This window comes from Melospiza melodia, chromosome 14 (assembly GCF_035770615.1).
Source record: "Melospiza melodia melodia isolate bMelMel2 chromosome 14, bMelMel2.pri, whole genome shotgun sequence".
Taxonomy (NCBI): Eukaryota; Metazoa; Chordata; class Aves; order Passeriformes; family Passerellidae; genus Melospiza; species Melospiza melodia.
In genome coordinates, this window is record NC_086207.1 from 4,200,098 (window position 1) to 4,221,132 (window position 21,035).

Sequence of the window (21,035 nt, forward strand, 5' to 3'; positions counted from 1 at the left end):
CCAAACCAGCTCCTGGCTCCAGACAAATTTCCAGCACATTAGCAAAGGTTTCTGAGCTCTCTGGGCAAGAGACGCCCTGATAGTCCCTAATAAACTGTGATCCACTGGAAATCCTTGGGAAAAAATCCCACCCAAGCTCCTCCAGGTGCTTACAGAGCCTGGAATCACACCACCTCAGAAGGTCTGAATGAGAACATCTGAAACATGAGTTTTGCCTACAACGGGGCTCAAGAGCTTCTGATGAACAAGCGGGGAGATGAATGGAGGAGTGTGAGGGGAACATCACACATGGCTCCAGCAGGACCCTTCCAGCAGGATCTCAGTGCAGAGAGATCCCCATCACACATGGCTCCAGCAGGACCCTTCCAGCAGGATCTCAGTGCAGAGAGATCCCCATCACACATGGCTCCAGCAGGATCTCAGTGCAGAGATCCCCATCACACATGGCTCCAGCAGGATCTCAGTGCAGAGAGATCCCCATCACACATGGCTCCAGCAGGACCCTTCCAGCAGGATCTCAGTGCAGAGATCCCCATCACACATGGCTCCAGCAGGATCTCAGTGCAGAGAGATCCCCATCACACATGGCTCCAGCAGGATCTCAGTGCAGAGATCCCCATCACACATGGCTCCAGCAGGATCTCAGTGCAGAGATCCCCATCACACATGGCTCCAGCAGGATCTCAGTGCAGAGAGATCCCCATCACGCATGGCTCCAGCAGGATCTCAGTGCAGAGATCCCCATCACACATGGCTCCAGCAGGATCTCAGTGCAGAGAGATCCCCATCACACATGGCTCCAGCAGGATCTCAGTGCAGAGATCCCCATCACACATGGCTCCAGCAGGATCTCAGTGCAGAGAGATCCCCATCACACATGGCTCCAGCAGGATCTCAGTGCAGAGATCCCCATCACACATGGCTCCAGCAGGATCTCAGTGCAGAGATCCCCATCACACATGGCTCCAGCAGGATCTCAGTGCAGAGCTGAGCCACGAGGAGCCCCCCCAGCAGCTGCTGCTGAGCACGGGGGAGCTGGCAGGATGTGAAAACCAGGCCATGTGGGAGCAAAATAGCTGCAGGCTCTCAGGTTGCTGGGGCCTTTCAAGATGTCTCCGAGGAGCTGAATCAGGGCAGGCTGCTCTGACAGCTCCCAGGGAGGGAGGTGGGATGGCTGCCCTCCCCAAAGGATGGCTCCAGCTTTGATGGAGCGTGCCAGGATCCCTGTGCCATGTGCAGACAGATCACAGGGGTGTTTTGCAAGGCAGGAGGAGCTCAGCAGGATGTTTACATCCCAGGAAAGGGGCATCTTCAGGGATCTCTGGGCAGGAGCCACAGGGCCTGGCTGTGAGTGCCACGAGGATGGAAATAATGAGGTGGTGGAGCTTTCGCTGCTCTCCTGGCAGGTCACAGCCCACGCTCCCACCACAAACCCACCCACGCTTCCCTGCCAGCAGCTCAAGGGCTGAGGCAGTAAACAGCTCCCACCACACCAGGCATTGATGCAAAACAACCAGGAATGTTTCTACAGGGATCTGGGGGAGTTGTTTTCTTTCTGGTCCTCTGCCTGACCTCCTCTTCCTCTTGAGAGGGTTGGGTTGGGAATCACACTCGGGAAAGAAGCCTTTGCTACAGGTAGGATGTGGAAACCAGGTACTCAGGGGTGAGAGACCTCCAGAAAAGTTCAGAATGTCAGAGAATAGGATCATGGAGTGGTCTGAGTTGGGAGGAACCTTAAAGCCCATCTCATTCCACCCCTGCCATGGCAGGGACACCTCCCACTGTCCCAGGTGCTCCCAGCCCCAATGTCCAGCCTGGCCTTGGGCACTGCCCAGGGATCAGGGGCAGCCACAGTTGTGCCAGGGCCTGCCCACCCTCACAGGGAGGAATTCCCTCCCAATATCCCATCCAAATCTCTCCTCTTTTCATTTCAAAGAGTTCCCCTTGTCCTGTCACACTCTGCCTGTGTAAAATCTCTCTCCATCTATTTTGTAGCTCTCCTTGAAGTACAGAAAGGGTCAGGACAGAAGACAGTGAAGGACCTGTTGGGGGGAAGCTGAGTGGGGCTGAGCTGCAGGTCGAACTCCAGAGGTGGAGCCCGGGCTGAGCTTCACCCAGGCTGGGCTGGGGGATGCTGCAGCCACAGTCAGGGGTGACCAGAAAAGGGGCACCAGGATGCCAGGGGTGACCTCCTCACCCCTGCCCAACCCTCCTGTGCCCCAGCTGAGCTGTCTGTGCCTTCTGGGGTGCTGAAGGGTCAGGACAGTGCAGGAGGAGCCTCTTTTGGGATAATCTGCAGTGCCCATCTTGGTTTCTGCCGGGAGCAGGGCTGGGTTGTGCAACGGCAGCCCAGCCGTGCCCTGGGGATGGGCCGTGCCCAGGGCTCCTGGCAGGGCTCTCACAGCACAGGGGTGTGTGGGCATGAGGGCGGAGGGCAGGAAGGTGATCTGGGCCTGGCACAGGGCTCAGCATTCCTAAGGATGTGCCAACCAGCGGGAGGTGTGCCAGGGCACCACGGGTGCTGAGTGCCCAACACCCACAAACCACCAAGGGGCTCTTTGGGACCTGCCCTGGCATGGCCCCACACGGGGGATTCACTCTGGGGGTCCCAGCTGTCCCCCAGAGCACAAAACACCCTTTGCTGCTGTCCCAGGGCTGCCCTCCCCAGCCCTGACACAATCCCAGCCACTCTGTGCCCTTTGCTCCAGGCACTCCTCAGCCCTTGTTCCCTCCACAACAACCTCCCCAGCCTGTCCTACATCCTGCACCCTCTCATTACTGCAACCTCCTTCCTTCCATCCCATCCCAGAACAGCCCAGAACAGCCCAGAACAGCCCAGCTCTGTCCTCACCTGGGAACACCCCACCCTCCACCCCCTCCAGCTTCTGTGCTTCACCCTCTGTGCTTCACCCCATCCACACCTCGGGGTGCTCTGTGGGCTGAGGGGCACCGAGAGCCTGGGGACACACAGGGACCACAGGGGCCATAGGGACACACAGGGACCATGGGGACACACACGGGGACCATGGGGACACACATGGGGACACAGAGACCCTGGGGACACACAGGGACCATGGGGTCACACAGGGACCACGGGGACACACACAGGGACCATAGGGACACACATGGACATGCAGGGACACACATGGACACACAGGGACCACAGGGACACACAGGGACACACAGAGACCATGGAGACACACAGGGGCCATAGGGACACACAGGGGTCATGGGGACACACATGGGGACACAGTGGCCATGGGGACACACAGGGACCACGGGGACACACACAGGGACCATAGGGACACACATGGACACACAAGGACCATGGGGACACACAGGGACCACAGGGACACACACAGGGACCATGGGGACACACAGAGACCATGGGGACACACACAGGGACCATAGAGACACACATGGACATGCAGGGACCATGGGGACACACAGGGACCACAGGGACACACATGGACACACAGGGACCACAGGGACACACAGGGACCATGGGGACACACAGGGACCATGGGGACAGTCAGGGATCATGGGGACACACAGGGACAGACAGGGGCCATAGGGACCACAGGGACACACAGGGACCATGGGAGAGACACAGGGACACACAGAGACCATGGGGACACACACAGGGACCATGGGGACACACAGAGACCATGGGGACACACACAGGGACCATGGGGACACACGGAGACCACGGGCACACGCCCTGTCCCAGCCCCAGGTTCTGCCCCAGGTTGTGCCCCAGGTTCTGGTGCTGGCTGTTGCAGCCTGCAGGGCTGGGCCCCGCTCCAGGGAGCAGCACTGCAGCTGAGAGCCCGAGCGGGCAGAGCAGTGCTGGGAATATCAATCAGGGAGCCTTGGAGCAGGAGGCTGCACACACAGCCAGGGCTTTCATCCCCCAGGATCCACAGCTCAGCCAGCCAGGGGCTCAGCCCTGTGCTGGGAGGGCTCAGCATCCCTCTGTACTGCAGCCAGCACGGTCAGCAGAGACTGGGGCGAGCCAGGGAGAAGGGAGAGATCAGGAGAGAGGGTGGAGAGGAGCAGACACAGCTGGGAAAGGAGCAGGAAGATCTGGGGGGCAAAGGAGGAGTTCCCCAGGTCCAAGCTGGGAAAGGGCAATGCTGGCTCCAAGGGCATCAGGCAGGGGAGAGGCTGAGGCTGTGGGGAGGGAGAGGAAGAGGAGGGCAGGGCAAGAGGGGAACTGGGCAGTGCTGTCACCCAGCCCCAGGAGCACAGGCTGGGGGAGCCTTCAGGGGAGAAAGGACGAGGTCCCCAGTGCTGGAGGGGCTGGGGACTGCCAGGCAGGAGAGACCTGATATGTGTTGGGGACAATCAGTGCCACTGTGTCCTTGCGGACACTGCCTACAGAGCTGCCACCTGGCCTAGCCTGCCCACCCTGCTGTCCCCTGCTGCCACTGTGCCCACCCCACTGCCATCCTGCACACAGCACAGCCTGTGCACCCCCTGTGCCCCTTTCCCTGGGGCTGTGCACCCCCTGTGCCACCTCCTGCCACAGCCCAGGCTGCACAGTCCCCACTGCCACCTCCTTGGGGACAGGCCTTGTACTCTGCCCTGTGCCAGCTGCATCCCCTGCATCCCCTGCCCCTGACACACAGCCTGTGCCTGTGTCCCTGTCCCCCTTGTCACCGAGACCACGCTGCCCTCTCTGCCACCTGCACAGGGTGCTGGCAGTGACACCCCCTCTGTGCCACCTGCACGGGGTGCTGGCAGTGACACCCCCTCTGTGCCACCTGCACGGGGTGCTGGCAGTGACACCCCCTCTGTGCCACCTGAACAGGGTGCTGGCAGTGACACCCCCTCTGTGCCACCTGCACGGGGTGCTGGCAGTGACACCCCCTCTGTGCCACCTGCACGGGGTGCTGGCAGTGACACCCCCTCTGTGCCACCTGCACGGGGTGCTGGCAGTGACACCCCCTCTGTGCCACCTGAACAGGGTGCTGGCAGTGACACCCCCTCTGTGCCACCTGCACGGGGTGCTGGCAGTGACACCCCCTCTGTGCCACCTGCACGGGGTGCTGGCAGTGAGCATCCCCCTGTCACCTGCCCTGTGTGGGGGCACGGGCTGGGTACACCCCGCTGTCACCTCCCCCTGCAGCACAGCCTGTACACATCCATGCTGGCTCTGCCTGCACATCCAGCCTGTACCAGGGGCTGCTCTTCTGTGGCTGAATCTCCTCATTCTGAGGTCCCAAATGCCCCACGGTGCTCTCACTCATCAACCCAAGTGCCCAGCACAGATGCACCAGGAGCCACCACCCCTTCCTGCCGGGCCCCTGGTGCCCTCAGCATCCTCAGCAATGCTCCAGCACAGTCACTGCCCACTCCCCACCCTGTCCTGTGCCCCCCCAGGTGCCCCAGTGATGCTCACAAGCTGCTGTGCTTTGACACAGCCACTCTTCCCAGCAGATCCAGGGAGCTGCAGCCCCTCAATGACACTTCCCTCATTCCACCTCAGCCAGGCAGAGCCAAATCTGACCCAGGCCCCGTGGATCCCAGCAGCAGGAGCTGATTCACGGTGTGGAGGAGCTGCTCCCAGCACAGCTTCTCTCTGGAACTGGGGGAAAGCAGGGCAGGTCCCCCATGAACCCTCAGCTCCATCTGCAGCTCCTTGCTGGATCCATTTATCAGCTCATTCCACGTGAACGGCCTTGAGAAAACCCACTGACCCAGGACAGTGGGAGACTTTCCCAGACATCTGCCAGCACCTAAACCTGCAATTTATGGAGACTCTGAGCTAAATTCTCAAACAAGACGATTTCATTTCTGTCCATTACAGCTACAATATTCTCTCCTCCCCTCCCGCAGAGAGTAATTAATGCTGCACCGTGCTCCGAGCCCGCGGGCAGGTGCAGGAACCTCTGCTGAGCTCGCTCAAGTTCACACCACTCCAGCTGCCTTCCCGGGTGCTGGGGGGCTGCAAGGACCTAGGGCAGATCTTGGGAAAGGATGGAGAATTTCCCCTCCCGGTAAAACAGGGATGGAGCCTGGGAGCCAGGCAGAAGAAAGAGCCGCTCCCCACGCCAGCGCCTGAGTTCTCAGCCCAGGTTCATCAAAGAGCTGCCGAGGACGAGGAAGGGAGGGAAACTTCTCTCAGAAAGTTCCCAAAGGGAAGCAGATAGCAGGGCTGAGCCAAGCCCCCAGACTGCCCGGCCCAGCCCTGCGGGGAGCACTTATTGAGGTGGTTGCTGGTGTCTCCTTTCCTCCTCTGCAGCCATCGCATCTCCCTGCGGGTCCCAGCCCTGCCTGCCCAGGAGGCCCAGACACTTCCTGGATGGTTCAAGATAAAACCTTATGCTGTTAGCAAAACAAACGAGGAGGCTGTGAGAGCCAAGGCTGGCACAGGGCTCAAACCACCGAAGCCAGAACCACTGGTTTCCCCGGCTGATCTAATCTCTCCCAGCGCCGGAGCTCCTCAGCCCCAGCAGCCTGGTGAGGCCACTGGAGGCCCTGGGGAAGAGGTGAACTGGTGTGACAGGAGCAGGGATGGGTGCCCCAGTTTGGAAGAAAAACCAGGAGAAACAGGAACGGGTGGCCAGGGAGGAGGGCCCTGAGATGGGGTGGTGGCATGGTGGGAGAGGGGTCTTGGACTGTTCCTGCCTACCAGGGTCCATCTTTTCTCCAAACAGCTGGAGACAAGACCCCAAGCAAGCCCCATGGCACTGGCATCACCCCCATCCATCCCGCCAGGAGATCCCATTCAGGGCAGAGCCCTCTGCGTGGGGAGCAGGACCACCCAGCTCCAGCAAGCCTTCCTGAGAGGATCTCTCCTTCCCATCCCCTCCCAGGGTGGGGGAGCACCGGGATGTGACACGCCAAGGCTCCATCTGCAACCGCGTGTGCCCTCATTGCAGCACTGCGGCGCGCGGAGCAGCACTGCCAGCCCGTGCCAGAGGGATTTGGGTCAGGCTAGCCAGGCACGGGGATCTGCTCCTCCATGCTCTGGCTGTGGGACACGGGTGTGGCTGTGGCTCAAGAGGATGTGGGGATCAACCAGGAGAAGCTTTGAGGGAGGATGTTGGTGTGAAACGAAATGGAAGCTGGGCTATGGCTCGGACTGCGTCCACATCCACACAGGTGTGTGTGTGCAGGTGTTGGGAACCCTGTCCTGGAGGGACATCTTCAGAGGGCCAGGTAGTGACTAGACGTGGGACATGTCAACCTGGGGATGAAGGGTCAGCACCATGAGGCCTCAGGACTGACCACGCTGGGGTTTGGCGGAGGGTTTGTGGAGATGGCCAGCTCACATGAGCATCACTTCTGGCCTCCACAGGGCCTGAGTGCTCCAGTGGCCAAGGACATGGAAAATATGCCTGGGAAATTGCTGGGAGAGCCTTCTCAGGGGCAGCAGGGAAAATAAGGCACAACCGGTCAAAAATAGAAAACTTTATTGAAGTCAAATCCAACAGGGCAGCTGAGCTCAGCCCCACGGCAGGAGCCCAGCCTGCCGCTCACCGGGGTACAAAGAGGAGGGCAGGGGTCTCATGGGGCACAGGGGGTACAGCACGAGGGAGAGTGGGTGGTCCTCACCCGTGGGGCCCCAGGAAGAAGACAAAGCCACAGGCACTCGCTCCCCCTCTCCCTCCCTGGCTGGTTAAAGACAGAAGTGCCAAAGCAGAAATGTGGTGCGAGCTCCTAAGTGGCCAGACAGCCCGAGAAAGAGGGTCCTGCAAGCTCCACACTCAGCCCACGACCTCGTGGCTCAGCTCCAAGCTCCAGTGCACACCAGCGAGCAGCCAAGACCTGCCTCCACCCTTTCTGCACACAGAGACCCCCCCGGCAACACCAAGAGCAGTGACCCGACCGCAGCAGAGACCTCAGTGCCCCTGTCCCCTGGCCCCAGCACAGCCCCAGCCCTGCCACACGGATGGGTCATTCCTGTGCCACCAGCATCTGCAGACCCTCTCCTGCAGAGCCACAGCTCCAGGCTCAGTGCTCGAGCTATGGGAAGCCCGGATTTCACCGTGCTGGCTGTGGCAGAGGGCCCGAGCCTGGGGGAAGCCGGAGCCTGAGCCTGGGAAAAAGGCAGAGCTGTGCTCCTCCGCCCAGCCCCACCTGCCCAGGCAGCCACAGCTCCCTTTGAGGCGCCCTGGTGCAGGCATGGTGGCAGGCTCAGCCGCACCAGCAGAGCCAGGCAGTGAGGCCAGAGCCTTCCCAACTGCTCCCTGGAGCAGGGCAGGGCTGGAACCTGGCTGTGGCAGGAGCAGGACCAGTCCCTCCTCCCCATGAGCCAGCCCAAGCGGAGGGAGGGATGGGAGGGTGGGCATCACCCTCCTTGGTGCTGTTAGAGTGGTCGCCAAAGGGGACGCGGGCAGATGGCATTCCCTGCCCGGAGCCCCACATGCAGAGCCACACACATGCAGCGCCCTTCGCGTCACCGTCACCCAGGCAGCGCCACCAGGACCCAGCCCCGGGCGCTCGGACAAGGGCTCAGACAGTTTTGGCCTCCCCCACAGCATCCCCATCCCCTCCCTGCACCATGCCCAGGCTCTGTGGCTCAGCTCCGGGGTAGTCCAACGCCAGCCCCCTGGGCCACACATGCAGGGCTGGGGGCCAGTCCACGCTCACTCCCACACCTCTGTCCAGATGGCTCCCCGGTGCAGCGGGGGCGCCGCTGCCGGCCTCAGGATGAGCTCTCCTACCTGCTTGTTGGTGTATTTCTGGGGGTTGGTGCGGTAGCTGTAGTCCGAGTACTGCTCGGAGCCCGTCGAGTTGTTGTCCCCGGTGCCAACAAAGGTGTTGGTGGCCGGCAGGTCCTGCACCACTTGGTGCTTCTTGGAGGCAGAGGGTGACTGAGGCTGCAGCTGGATGGAGGGCAGCGGCGAGTTGGAGCGGTAGTGGCGGCCCAGGTCCGGGCTGCCTGGAGGGTAGTTCAGGGGCAGGTGGATCCGGGGGCTGTCGCTGACAGAGTCGTTCATGAGGTTGAACTTGAGTGATTTCTGCAGCCCCGTCTCCTCCTCATCCTCCGTGGGCTTGGGTGGCTTGGGAGACTTGCTCTTCTTCACCTTGTTCTTGCTCTTCCCGCCCTTGCTGGCCTGCTTGGGTGCGTACAGGTCCTTGGTCTCCTTCTTGCCCGCCTGGTAGCCGCTCTTGGCCTCGCGCTGCCGGCAGTAGCGCACCAGGACCACCAGCACGATGACCAGGGTGACAGCCACGATGCCGGCGATGACCCCGAAGAGGATGTTGCTCCGCTGCTTGCTGCGCTCGTACTCGGGGTCGCCGGCGATGTCGATGTCCAGCGGGGTGTCCAGGCTGTGCCCCACCAGCGTGTCCAGCAGCGTGCGGTTGGCCAGCGTCTCGTTGACGTAGAAGTGCACCAGGGCCGTGCCGTGCCGCGAGGGCTTGCCCTTGTCGTTGACGCGCACGACCAGGCGGTGCAGGCCGTGGTGCTTGCGCAGGATCTCCTTCTCCAGAGTGATGTCACCGCTCTGCGGGGAGATCTGGAAGAGCTCGAAGGGGTTTCCTCCTGTGATGCTGTAGATCAGCTCGGCATTGATGCCTGAGTCGATGTCCTCCGCCTTGACCTTGCTCACCTGCTGGCCGGGGCTGGTGTGGGGCAGGATGTGCTTGTAGGTGGCGTTGGAGGGGGAAGTGATGAAGGGGGCATTGTCATTCTCATCCAAGACGTTGATGGTCACCCCCACGTAGGCAGACCTGGGGGGATCCCCACCGTCCACCGCCTTGAGTCGGAAGGTGTAGGTGCTCTGCTGCTCCCGGTCGAAAGAGATGCTGGAGAGGATGGTGCCAGTGCCATTTTGGATGACAAAATCCCCGTTGTCTTGTTCCACTGACAGCTGGATCCGGGCATTTTCTCCTTTGTCAGCATCGATGACCGTCACCATGCCCACGGGGCTGAGGGGCGGCATGTTCTCCATCACTGAGAAGTTGTAGCCGCTCAGCATGAACTTGGGGTCGTTGTCATTCCTGTCCATGACGTTGATGGCCACAGATGCTGTGCCCTGCTTGCTGGGGCTGCCCTTATCTTCTGCCACCACCAAGAACTCGTAGCGTTCCCGCTGCTCTCGGTCCAGCACCGCCTTCACCCGGATCTCCCCAGAGTCAGGGTCAATGGTGAAGGCGCCCTTGGAGGAGGGGTCTGTCACCAGGGAATAAACCAGCTTGGCATTGGAGCCGCTGTCAGCATCAGTGGCACTCACCTCCATGACCAGCTCGTCGGGCTCGTTGTTCTCAGGGAAGGCCACCTCAGTGAAGCTCTGGCTGAAGACAGGGGCGTTGTCATTGACGTCCATCACCTGCACCTTCAAGGAGTTGGTGCTGGAGAGGGGCGGGTTCCCCGAGTCCACGGCCACAATCTCAATCGTGTACTCCTTCACCGACTCGTAGTCCAGTGGCGTGGTGGTCTGCAGGAAGTATTTCTTCTTGCTGTCGCTCCCTGACTCACTGGCCTGGCGCAGCTGGAATGGGACGTCACCGGCCACCACACAGGTCACCACAGCATTTTCACCCTCATCTCGGTCGGACACCTGCACCAGAGCCACTGCTGTCTCTACTGGCACGTCCTCCGAGATGTTGGCCATGCCATCCTGGTGGGTGACCAACCCTATGCCCCGGATCTCTATGGAGGGTGCGTTGTCATTCATGTCCTTGATGGTGACCACCACCTGCGTGCGGGCGCTCTTGGGGTTGGCGCCCTTGTCCTTGGCCATGACGGAGAACTTGAGGGTGCCGATGTCCTCGCGGTCGATGGGGCCCTGCACGGTGATGAGCCCCGTGGCGCGGTCCAGGCGCAGCAGCCGCCGCACCATGTCCGAGGCCTGGTGGAAGGAGTAGTCGATCTCGGCGTTGGCGCCCTGGTCCGAATCGTTGGCTTTCACCTGGGGGACAGAGGGACAAGCGGTGAGCAGGACAAGGGCACGGCGGAGCGAGCCCCTCCGCAAACAACTGCAGCCTTCCCTGAGGACAGCCGGGGGGAAAAACCAGGATTTCCTCTTCTGGGGCCAAGGACTCTGGGGCAAAGAGCCTGGGACCGGCAGAGCAGCTGGGAGCCACCCTCGGGCACGGAGGCTCTGCCTCACTCTTCCGGAGAAACCGGCTGGACCGGTCGGCTGTGCTCCCCTCCCAGCCGGCTCCGGCACGCAGGGAATCCTCCGGAACCATGGAACCGTGCCGCTGAGACCCAGCCAGCAGCAGGGAGGGACTGCTCCAGCTGTGCCCCCGAGGAGGGGCTGGAGCAGCTGCCTGGCTCAGGTGAGGGAGAGGAGGGAGGCAACCCTGTGCAGAGCTGCAGCAGCTCCATCGCGGCACCTGGGGATGCAGGCACGCAGGGGCTGGGGCTGCCTGAGCCCCGCACAGCACCGTCCATCCCTGCCAGGAGCCCTGCATCCCCATAAACCTGCCTCTACGCCTATTATTTGCTTTCTAAAGAAGATGAGGTTTGTCTAACATTTGCCTCCCTAATCGGCTCTCTGAGCAGCCTCTTCTCTGCACCATTTGCTGCTCCGCCGTTATCTTGCTCAGCAGATTTGGATGGAGAACGAAAGTTGTTAAATGTAAATTCCACCTTTTACCTCCACTCACAAAACAGGCGGAAGTCATTTTCCCCCTGAAAGATAAAAGCTGAGCAATGGCAGCAGCGGCATCTCAGCCCATTCTCCTCCCGGCCATGCAGCTCCCTTATCTGCTTCCAACTCCCATTCTCTTAACAGTGAAAAATGAATTCTTAAAAAATTCACATCAGAATTAGCAGGCAGATGAGAGCTGGCCGCGCTCCGCTTATTAAGATGGCAGCTGCAGATAAACAGATGTCGACTACTATCATCTCAATGCCCCCTCCAAGCCAAATCCACCAAGATCCAGGCCTCTGGGCTCTCTGGGCCAGTTTGCAGTGCTGCCCAAGCCGAGGCAGAGCCCCCGCTCCCTGCAGACAGCAGGGCACCTCCGGAGCGTGGCCAGCCCCGCGCACGGGCAGCAGGGATGCTCCCTGTCCCCACCTCCTGAGTTTCCATGGAGCAGCCAAGGGAATGCAACTTATGAAAGGCTCTATGTCTTGTCTGCGGGCAGCACTGAGACCGCGCTGGCCCCAAGCCAGGCTCCCGGTGGCCCTCAGGTCCCACCCTCCCAGTAACCCAGAACCCAGCAGCTCTGCTGCTGCCCCTCAGCCGTGTCCTGCAGCCCCACTCCAGCTGTGCCTTCCTGTGCATCCTCTCCAACCTCCCTTGAGTGGATGTGATATCCCAGGGACCTGCCTGCCCACTGGCCCTGGGTGACACTGTGAGCTCCTCCATCCAACCCTCCCTCCTCCCTGCAGGAACCACAGCCGTGTCAGTGCTCCTGGGTTGTCCCTGCAGCCAGGCAGGGGGGGAAACAGTGAGGAGAAGAGTCCCGTGCACTCACCTGAAGGACGGAGTGCCCCACAGGGCTGTTTTCAGAGAGCTCTGCCTCGTACAGGGCCTTCTCAAACTTGGGTGCGTTGTCGTTCATGTCCAGGATGGTGATGCGGAGCAGGGCACTGCTCGCCCGAGGGGGGTTCCCCCCATCCTGCACCTTGATGGTCAGATCGTAGGAGTCCCACTGCTCCCGGTCCAGGTTCCCCATGACGATCAGCTGGGGCTGCTTCTCATCCTGGTCCTCGGCCACCTGCAGCCCAAAGAGCTCCTGCGCCTCCGGACCAGCCATCAGCTCGTAGGAGGCAACGCCGTTGGGGCCCGAGTCCCGGTCCATGGCCAGTGGGATGGGGAAGAGCGTCCCGACGTTGGTGTTCTCGGGGATGGAGAGGGTGAGGACGGGCGAGGCGAAGTTGGGGGTGTTGTCATTGATATCGAGCACCTCGATCTGCCCCTCGAGCAGGCGCGGGCTGCTGTTGGCGTTCAGGTTGGTGATGGACACCTCGAACTCCAGGAAGCAGGGCTCTCCGGGCAGGAGGTGCTGGCACTCCCGCAGGCTCTCCCGGTCGATGGAGGTCTCTGTGGTGTAGATGTCCCCAGTCTTGCCATCCACACGCAGGTACGGGGCCCCCACTTCCAGCTTGTAGAGGTGCCCCATGTCCGGTAAGCCGTAGTCAGAGGCCAGGCTCCCTATGAGGGTGTTGGGGGGCTGTTCCTCCTGCACTTTGTAGACCGCACGTGTCCCTGAGGCCAGGGCAGGGAGCTGGCACAGGAGCCACAGGCCCAGGCAGGACGCCAGCGGGTTCATCCTGCGCTGCAGGGGAGCTGGAGGAGACACAGACACCGGAGGTTAGCGACCAGCCCCCTTCCCTGGCTCACCCCTGCGCCATGCGGGGCCGCACACGGTCCTGGCACGGCTCCCCAAGGGAAGGGGCTGCTGGGGCCGGCTCCCGGCAGCCTCCAGTGCCCTGAAGGACCCGTCCCAGCTTGCAACGTTCCTGCAACGCCCTGCTGGAGTGAGTAACCCTGTCATTGAAACCTCAGCCCTGCCACTTGCAGGAAGCCACTCCTGCCACTGTCCACCCTCTTCGTCACCACACCAACTGTAATTAGACCCAACGAGGCACACTAACAGGGTGGACTACAAGCAGCCTGCTGCCAACAACCCGATGGGAGCCGGCCAGACTCTGAGGCAGCTTCTCACCACCCAAACACAGGAGCATTGTGTGCCACCAGTGCAGGGGCACTGCCTGCCATGCACAGCAGGGACACACAGGCACTGCACGCAGCTGCCAGCACTGCAGAAACGGGAGCACCAAACGGGGAATTCTGCCTGCTCTGCAGGGATGTGGGGCTGACACCGTCCAGCACTGCAGGGATGTGGGACTGACACCCATTTGGCACTGCAGGGATGTGGGGCTGACACCATCCAGCACTGCAGGGATGTGGGGCTGACACCCATCCGGCACCACAGGGATGTGGGGCTGACATCCACACGGTACTGCAGGACCATGGGACATTGAAGGGATACAGGACTGACACCCACCCAGCACTGCAGGGACACGGGGCACTGCCACCATACAGCTCCCTGCCATCCATCACTGCCTGCACTGCAGGAACAGCAGCAGCCATCACTTTGGGGACACGGGACACTGCAGGAGTGCAGGACTGCCGCACATCCAGCACTGCAGGAACATGAGGCGCTCCAGGGATGCTGCCTGTCCAGCACTGCAGGGCTGCAGGGCACTGCAGGGCCATGGGGTGATGATGCAGGGCTGCCACCCCTCCAGCACTGCAGGGCACCGCTGTGGCAGGAACAGAGCAGCGCTGCCCTCGCTGCACTGCCAGCACAGTGGCACTGCCAGCCTCGCACTGCCAGGTACAGAGGCACCACCCACCCGGCACTGCAGGGATGCAGGGCCCTGAGCCCCATCCCTCCTGCACGGCCTGTGGAGCACTGCCACCCCCGGTTGTCCCGGCAGTCAGAGGGACACGGGGTCCCTGCCCAGGCTGCGCTGCAGTGCAGGAGCCCCCGGGCAGCCCCCGGCAGTGCCCAGCCCTGGCTCACTGCAACGGCAGCACAGCATCCCCCTCGCTGCACAGTCACTAGGCAACCCCACACCCTGCGCCAGCAGCTCCTGTTCCCTTCCTCACTGCAGACACACTGTTCCTTCCTTCCCTCCCACTCCAGTCTGGGACATGGCACGCACTGGATGCCCACCCGTGACAGTGCCCACCCCACTGCTGCAGCACAGTGCAGGGAGTGCTGCCCCCCTGCATTGCAGAGACACCCCTGCACTGCTGCACCCTTGCACCGCTGCACCCCTGCACTGCTGCACCCCTGCACCACTGCCCCCGCCACGGGTACCTCTTCTCCATGCCCACACACTGCCCAGGCCATGCCAGCCCCACAGGCTGTCTCCTCCTGTGCCAAGCCACATGCCCTGCCACCAAGCCCCTGTCTGGTGCTGTGCTTGGCCACCAGCTTTCCTGTTCCATTCTGGGAACACATTTTCCGCCTCCAGGGTCCAGGAGCTTCTGCTGAGCTGTGAGCATAAAGTGGTTCAACACAGCTCACTGGCACCCAAAAACCCAGGGACTGGGTGCCCTAAAATGAATAGCCACAAACATCTGGCAAGGCCCACAGCATCACCCAGCTCTCATTGCTCCCATCACTCCCTCTCTCCACACTCTGCACCCAAGGACAAGTGAATGCTCCATGGGCAAGAGCTCCATCACCATCACCATCCCCCTCCGTGGTGCCACATTGCAAGTGCCCAGTTCCTGGTTAGCCTAGCATGGCACAGATTATCAGCAAGCGGAACATGCTGCACTGTGCTCCTTGGTACTTCCCAAGCCAACAGCTCCCGGTCCCTCCACCCCTCTGCTTCCCCATGGACATGGGGACAGGGGCGAGATGAGCTCTGCCTCTGCAGTGGAAATACATCTCCGTGCCTGGAGAGGAGCCTGTGGCCCTGGAGCCAAGCTTGCCTCTGCTCCCTTGTCCTGCCCCTTCCTTTGTGCAGAGCAGAGCCATCCCCAGCTGGCTGAGGCCGTGTAGAGCTGCCCCAACCAGCAAGGGATGTGTGACTCCAGGAGGAAGGGATGAGGAAAGAGAGCAGGACATCTTCCATCCCTGGAGCGGGCTGAGGATGGAGGAGGTCAGGAGCCAGGCAGAAACACAACAGATTTTTGCATTAGCACGGGCAGTCTGTGCACACACGTGTGTGTGTCGGTGCTGAGTGTGCACTGCGAGCATTCCAGAGTGTGCCCCTGCCTGGAGCACGGCCCTGTGTCCGTAGCTAAAGGCACACTGTCCCACCTGTGCCCTGGCAGCGTGTGCAGCTGTGTCCCACGGGGCAAGGAGCACATCCCTGCCCGCTCCGGGCCCGTGCCCCGGGTGTGAGCTCGCGCTCCTGCACGTGTCCGCGCCCCACACAGCGCGTGTGCCCGCGTGTGCCCGCGTGTGCGCATGCCCCAGTGCATGTGTGTGATGTCACCCGTGCGGGGGCACCGGCACCTGGGTCACGCTCGTGTCTGCCACCCCCCGGGGGTGCTCACACCAGACCCCCCTCACCCAGCTGCCTCCATGGGGTGAACCTGCCCTGAGATCCACCAGGTCTGTGCTCCTGTGAGTGAGGACAGGGAACATGGGCAGCTCCAGCTGTTGGGAAAGGGCTCCTGGAGGATGCCCGGGCTGGGAGAGGCACCGTGCCCGCCGCTGGGCTGTTTGCACTGGGCTGGGCCTGGTGCTGGTGACGTAGCCACGTCCTGACTAAGCCCTGGTGCGAGGTGAAAGATCGCCGGGAAAGGGGAAAGTCTCAAGGCAATGCTGGTGCCTCACACGGCTGAGGGAGCTGCGGGAGGGCCCAGCAGCTGGAAACGCCAGGAGCCCTGTGCCAGCCTGGAGGAGGAAGGGTGTCACCCAAAGGTGCCCAGCACCCAGAATTTCTGCTCCAAAACCAGGGCTGGACTCTGAGCCCAAGCCCCATTCCTGCAGGTGAAGGGAGGCACTCTGCAGAGCAGAGGGCCTGAGAGCCTGAGGGGCACTGCTGGAAGGCACGAGGGGCCCTGGACTGGGCAGGATAAGGAATCAGCAGGGTCAGGAATCCTGCTCGGCACCCAGGGGTGTGAATGACACGGTGAAGACGTGAGAGCCCAGAGCTGGGCGTGAGGAGGAGGAGGAGTAGGAGGAAGCCTTCACAAGCACGTCTGTGCAGGAGACACAGGCTTCCCAGGGGCCAGTCCAAGGCACCAGGCTATTTTCCCATGGGATCTAAGGACCATCCCACACTTTCTTCTCTGGTGCCAGGCACCTTTTTCCAACCTGCTGGCAAAGCACAGAGCACTTAAAAATAAAAGCCCCTCCCAAAACAACTATTCCTCCGCACACACAATTCTCCCTACGGGGAGTGTGTGAGAGAGACTGAACCACATGAGAGAGGCGTTAGTCACGCTGCTTAATGCATGACTGGGAAGCTCTCGGAGGACAGTGGCATGCAAAATCCGACAGAATTCAGCCATCCCCACCAAAAAAAAAACAAGCCTTAATGAGAGAGAGGTTATAAAGCGCCGCGAATTTAAGCAACTGCTTGAACAAGCCTGTGCTCCCTGTGATTCCCACAGCCTGCTGGCCCCGTTCCACGGGAGGCAGCGCCGCTTCGGCAATGGGCACCAAAGTCCAGCCTCTCCTCGCTCCCAGCCGCTGATTGCGTGGCTCGGAGCCACGGCTCACAAGTCTGTCCAAAGCCTGCACTGAGCACACAAGTGCTAATCCCCCCTCCACGCTCCCCCCAGCCCGGCTCCGACACCCGGAGCTGGAGCGAGCAGCAAACAGCTCATGGCAGCTCCACGCGGAGCTCAGGGACCGTGCGAGCCGAGAACGCGGCCGCTGATGGTCAGTCCTGCGCCGAAGGCACGGCTGGGCTGAATCCTGGGTATTCCGTAGCACGTCCCCGGGTTTGCTCCGGCTCCGGCCGCCACTGCGGCTGCTCGGCGATTCTGCAGGCTGGGCCCGAGCGCCGGGAGCCGGAGCACCCCGCGAGCAGGAACCCCGCTGGCCTGGCAACAGCGTCACCCCAAAACCATCCCTGAGGAGCTGGGCGGCGATGAAAAGCCGGCAAAGCCCAGGGCCCTCCCTCCCTCCTCTTGCTGCCTTCTCCACATCCCTTCCAAGTCTGGCAGCCGGCGAGGCAGAGACCTGTCAGAGCCTCCCTGGAGCGGCACCCTCATCCTCCAGCCGTGGGTTCCCCACGGCCACTCCGGGCTCTGTCCCCTCCCGCCACCATCCCACCCTCCCCCCCGGCTGGAGAGCGGCCCTGGGGCAAGACAGAAATGTCGCGGGCCTGGAACAGCCCGGCAGGGCCGCTGGGAGCCGGGCACAGCGGGAGCGGCTCCGCTCGGGGGATGCAGCCGAGAGGGTCGGGGGGACCTTGGGGAAGGGGCACAGGGTCCCCCCGGCCTCGCAGCGCTCCGCGGAGCCGCTGGTGCCGCTGCGGGGCCGGGAGGGAGGATGGAGGCCGGGTGCGCTGCCGGCCCCGCGGCCGAGGCTCCCCCGCTCCCCGCGGCGCTGCCCGGGCTGGGGCTCCGGCTGCGGGCACGGAGCGAGCGGAGCCCCCGCTCCCCCAGGCGGCTCCGGCAGCCCCGAGCACACGCACAGAGGCACGCACGGACACACGGACACACGCACGGACACACGCACGCAGACACCCGTGACAAAACCACGGGAGCCGCTCTGCCGGCACCGGCTCCGCGCTCAGCCCCGCGTACCGGGAAACAGGGATCCTCCGCGGCGCGGGCAAACACAGCCCGCTGACACACTCGGAGCCCGCTGACACACTGGGAGCTCGCTGACACACTGGGAGCCCGCTGACACACTCAGAGTCGGCTGACACACTCAGAGCTGGCTCACACACTCAGAGCCCGCTGACACACTCGAAACCCACTGGCACACTCGGAGCCCCCTGACACACTCGGAGCTCGCTGACACACTCAGAGCTCTCTGACACACTCGGATCCTGCTGACACACTCGAAACCTGCTAACACGGTCGGAGCCGGCTGACACACTCGGAGCTGGCTGACACACTCGGAGCCCGCTGACACACTCACCGCACGCACACCCGTCACACACACACAGCTACGCACACAGACACACGCACCCCACTCGCGTCCCCGCACGCCGGTGTCACACGCACCCCACGCGGACACCCCGACACCCCTCCTCACCCCGGAGCCCCTCGCTCGCCGCCGCTCCGGCTCCCGCACAGCCCCGCTCCCAGCCGGCTCCCGGCTCACCCGCAACTTGTGCGGCTCCCACGCAGCCGCGCACCCCGCGGGCGCACACACCCAGGGCTGGACGAGGGGCACACACCCAGGGCCACCCCCACGCGGAAAAACAAACACCCCGAAACACGCGCGCACCGCCCTGCACAGCCGCCCTCCCGCACCCCCCGCCCGCCCTGCGCTGTGCGGGGCTGGCCGCGCTCCGCTCCGCGCCGCACAACAACAAGTGGCAGAGCCGGGCGGGACCGGAGACGAGCGGGAGCCGCCCCGCTGTGCGCGGAGCCCCGCGCAGCCCGGCGCGGAGCGGAGCGGAGGGATGCGGGATGCTCGGGAGCGGGATGCTCGCCAGCGCCGCTCCCGCCGCCGCCCGGCCCCGCGCTCCCGCACAGCGCCGAGCTCCGGCGCGGGGCATCCCGCACCCCCCCGCGGCTGTGCCTGGCTGCGGGCGGGGGTCCCGGCCCCTCCGCAGCTCTTACTTGGATGGTGCCGGCGCTGCGCTCCGTGCCGAGCCCCTGCGCGCTGGTCCCGCGGCGTCTCCATCGCCTCCTTCCCGCCGGGACCGCGCTCCCCCCACCCCCCCGGCTCCTCTCGAGCGTTATCCACGGATGAAATCAAACGGAAAAAAAAATACTGGGGAAAAAAAAAAAGAAAAAGAAAAAAAAAAAAAAGAAAAAAAGAAAAAAAATGGGGAGGGGGGGCAAAAAATATATAAATGTCCCGTGGGAACCGCCCCCCTCCCCGGGCCGGGGCTGCGGCTCCTCCGGCGGAGCGGCGGCTCAGGCTGGAGGCAGCCCCGGTGGGCAGCTCGGTCCGTGCCCGCCTCCGTCCCTCGGTGTGTGTGAGGATGTGCAGGGGAAGCGCAGCGCAGGCACGGCCCCTTCCCCCCCCCGCCCGCCGCTGCCTCCGCCTCTCGCCGCCGCCACCACGGGGAGGTGGAGCTCCGGCTCCTTATCAGATCCCGAGCCCGGCCGGGCTGCCGGGACCAGCGGGCAGCGGCTGCCGGGCAGAGCCGCCCGGCCCGGGGCTGCCGGCACCGCGCCCAGCGCCGTGCCCAGGGAGAGCGGGGCTCCCCGCGGTCCCCCGGATCCCCTCACCCCGAGGACCCCTCCGCTCCGCGCCCCCACACGTGCGGCTCGGGTCTCCCTCCTCACTCCCCTCTCGGTGCTCTTAATAATTCATTCGCTCGTTTATTCTTCCAGCCGGCGCGCTTCCCAGCCCCACAACCCCGTGCACAGGGCCAGGGACCGGGCCAGCGCAGCCGGGAGGGTCCCTCCGTGTGGCACCGAGCTCGGCGGGGGCTGTGCCCACCCTCCCCGGCCCCCCAGCCCAGCAGGGCTGCGGGCAGGCTGCAGAGCCGCCCTGCCGGCTGCGGGGCCGGGGCTGGAGCCGGCACACCTCGGTGAATCACGGCTTTATTTATCGCGGGGTGTCGGGGCGCAGCCGGCACGGAGCACCTGCGGCTCCCAAAGCACCGCGAGCTCCCAGCGCCCCTGCGATGCTTTCACAAGCGGCTCTCCCTCAGCTGGCTCCTCACCCGGCACCTCGGCTGGCCCAGCCACGTCCCCGGGGCCTGGGGACAGCGCGTTCCATCCAGGGCTGCCCCTTCCCGTGCTGCCTCCGCCGCCTCCGCGCTCCTGCGAGGAGCGGCCGCGCTCCGTGCCGGGGGCTGCAGCTGCAGCCCGACCCTGCCAGAACCCTCAGCACCCTCCGAGGGTCTCGCAGCCCGTGGCGCTGCCCCTCACCCGCTTTCCGGGCCGGCTGCGGCGCGGATTTCTCGCCAGGATGCTGGAAAGTCCTTCCCGCTCCGCCGCAGCGAGGATGGGAGCGCGTCTCCCCGCTGAGCTACGCCAACCTGTTGCGCAGCGCCCTTCGCTGCACACATGCTCAGCTCGGCTGCATGACTGCACCATCTAGAGGCTGCGCCTGCCTGCTCGGAGCAGCCCGGCTCTATCGCACCCCCTAAATCGCCCCGTTTTCCCCCCAAAGTTGCCGTGCTTTTCTCCCAAATCTCCCCGCTTTTCCCCGGCAACAAGCGGGTTCAGGCCGTGGCAGGGCTGCATCCCGCTGGGCAGGAAAAGGGGGCTGGCGAGTCAAGCCCAGCTCTCCTCCCAGACTTTCTGCTCCTCCGGAGATGTCGGCTCCTCCGTGTGTATGTGCAGGGCTTTTTTTCCGAGTGTCAATTCACATGAAGCCAATTTAGCAGGAGATGTGAATTGAGAAGCCGGGGAAGGTCACAGCCCACCTTTGGGGCAGGGAGAGGAGCTGTGGGGTTTGTCAGGCTGTGCCCTGCTGATCCAGCGTGAGCTGGGCAGGGAGAGGGAAGGAAATTCTCTGGAGACACGGGGAGATTTGATGGATCAGTAACTGGCAGCCCT

At 63.1% G+C, this 21,035-nt stretch overlaps 1 protein-coding gene across 4 annotated transcripts in view; it reads right to left on the reverse strand.

Moving 5' to 3' along the window:
- Positions 1-20,509, reverse strand: part of PCDH1 (protocadherin 1) — a 58,041-nt gene extending 37,532 nt beyond the window's left edge. For 2 of the 4 annotated variants that reach the window (XM_063168466.1, XM_063168468.1), the window contains exons 1-3: positions 19,137-19,497; positions 12,388-13,202; positions 8,676-10,868 (exon numbers count right to left, since the gene is read on the reverse strand). In XM_063168466.1, the coding sequence (XP_063024536.1) occupies positions 8,676-10,868; positions 12,388-13,202; positions 19,137-19,200 (3,072 nt within the window). In that variant the 5' untranslated portion in view covers positions 19,201-19,497. Of the gene's footprint in view, positions 1-8,675; positions 10,869-12,387; positions 13,203-19,136; positions 19,498-20,194; positions 20,338-20,402 lie in introns of those variants that run through there. The other 2 variants (XM_063168467.1, XM_063168469.1) reach the window with 2 other exon arrangements.
- Positions 20,510-21,035: the final 526 nt, after the last annotated feature.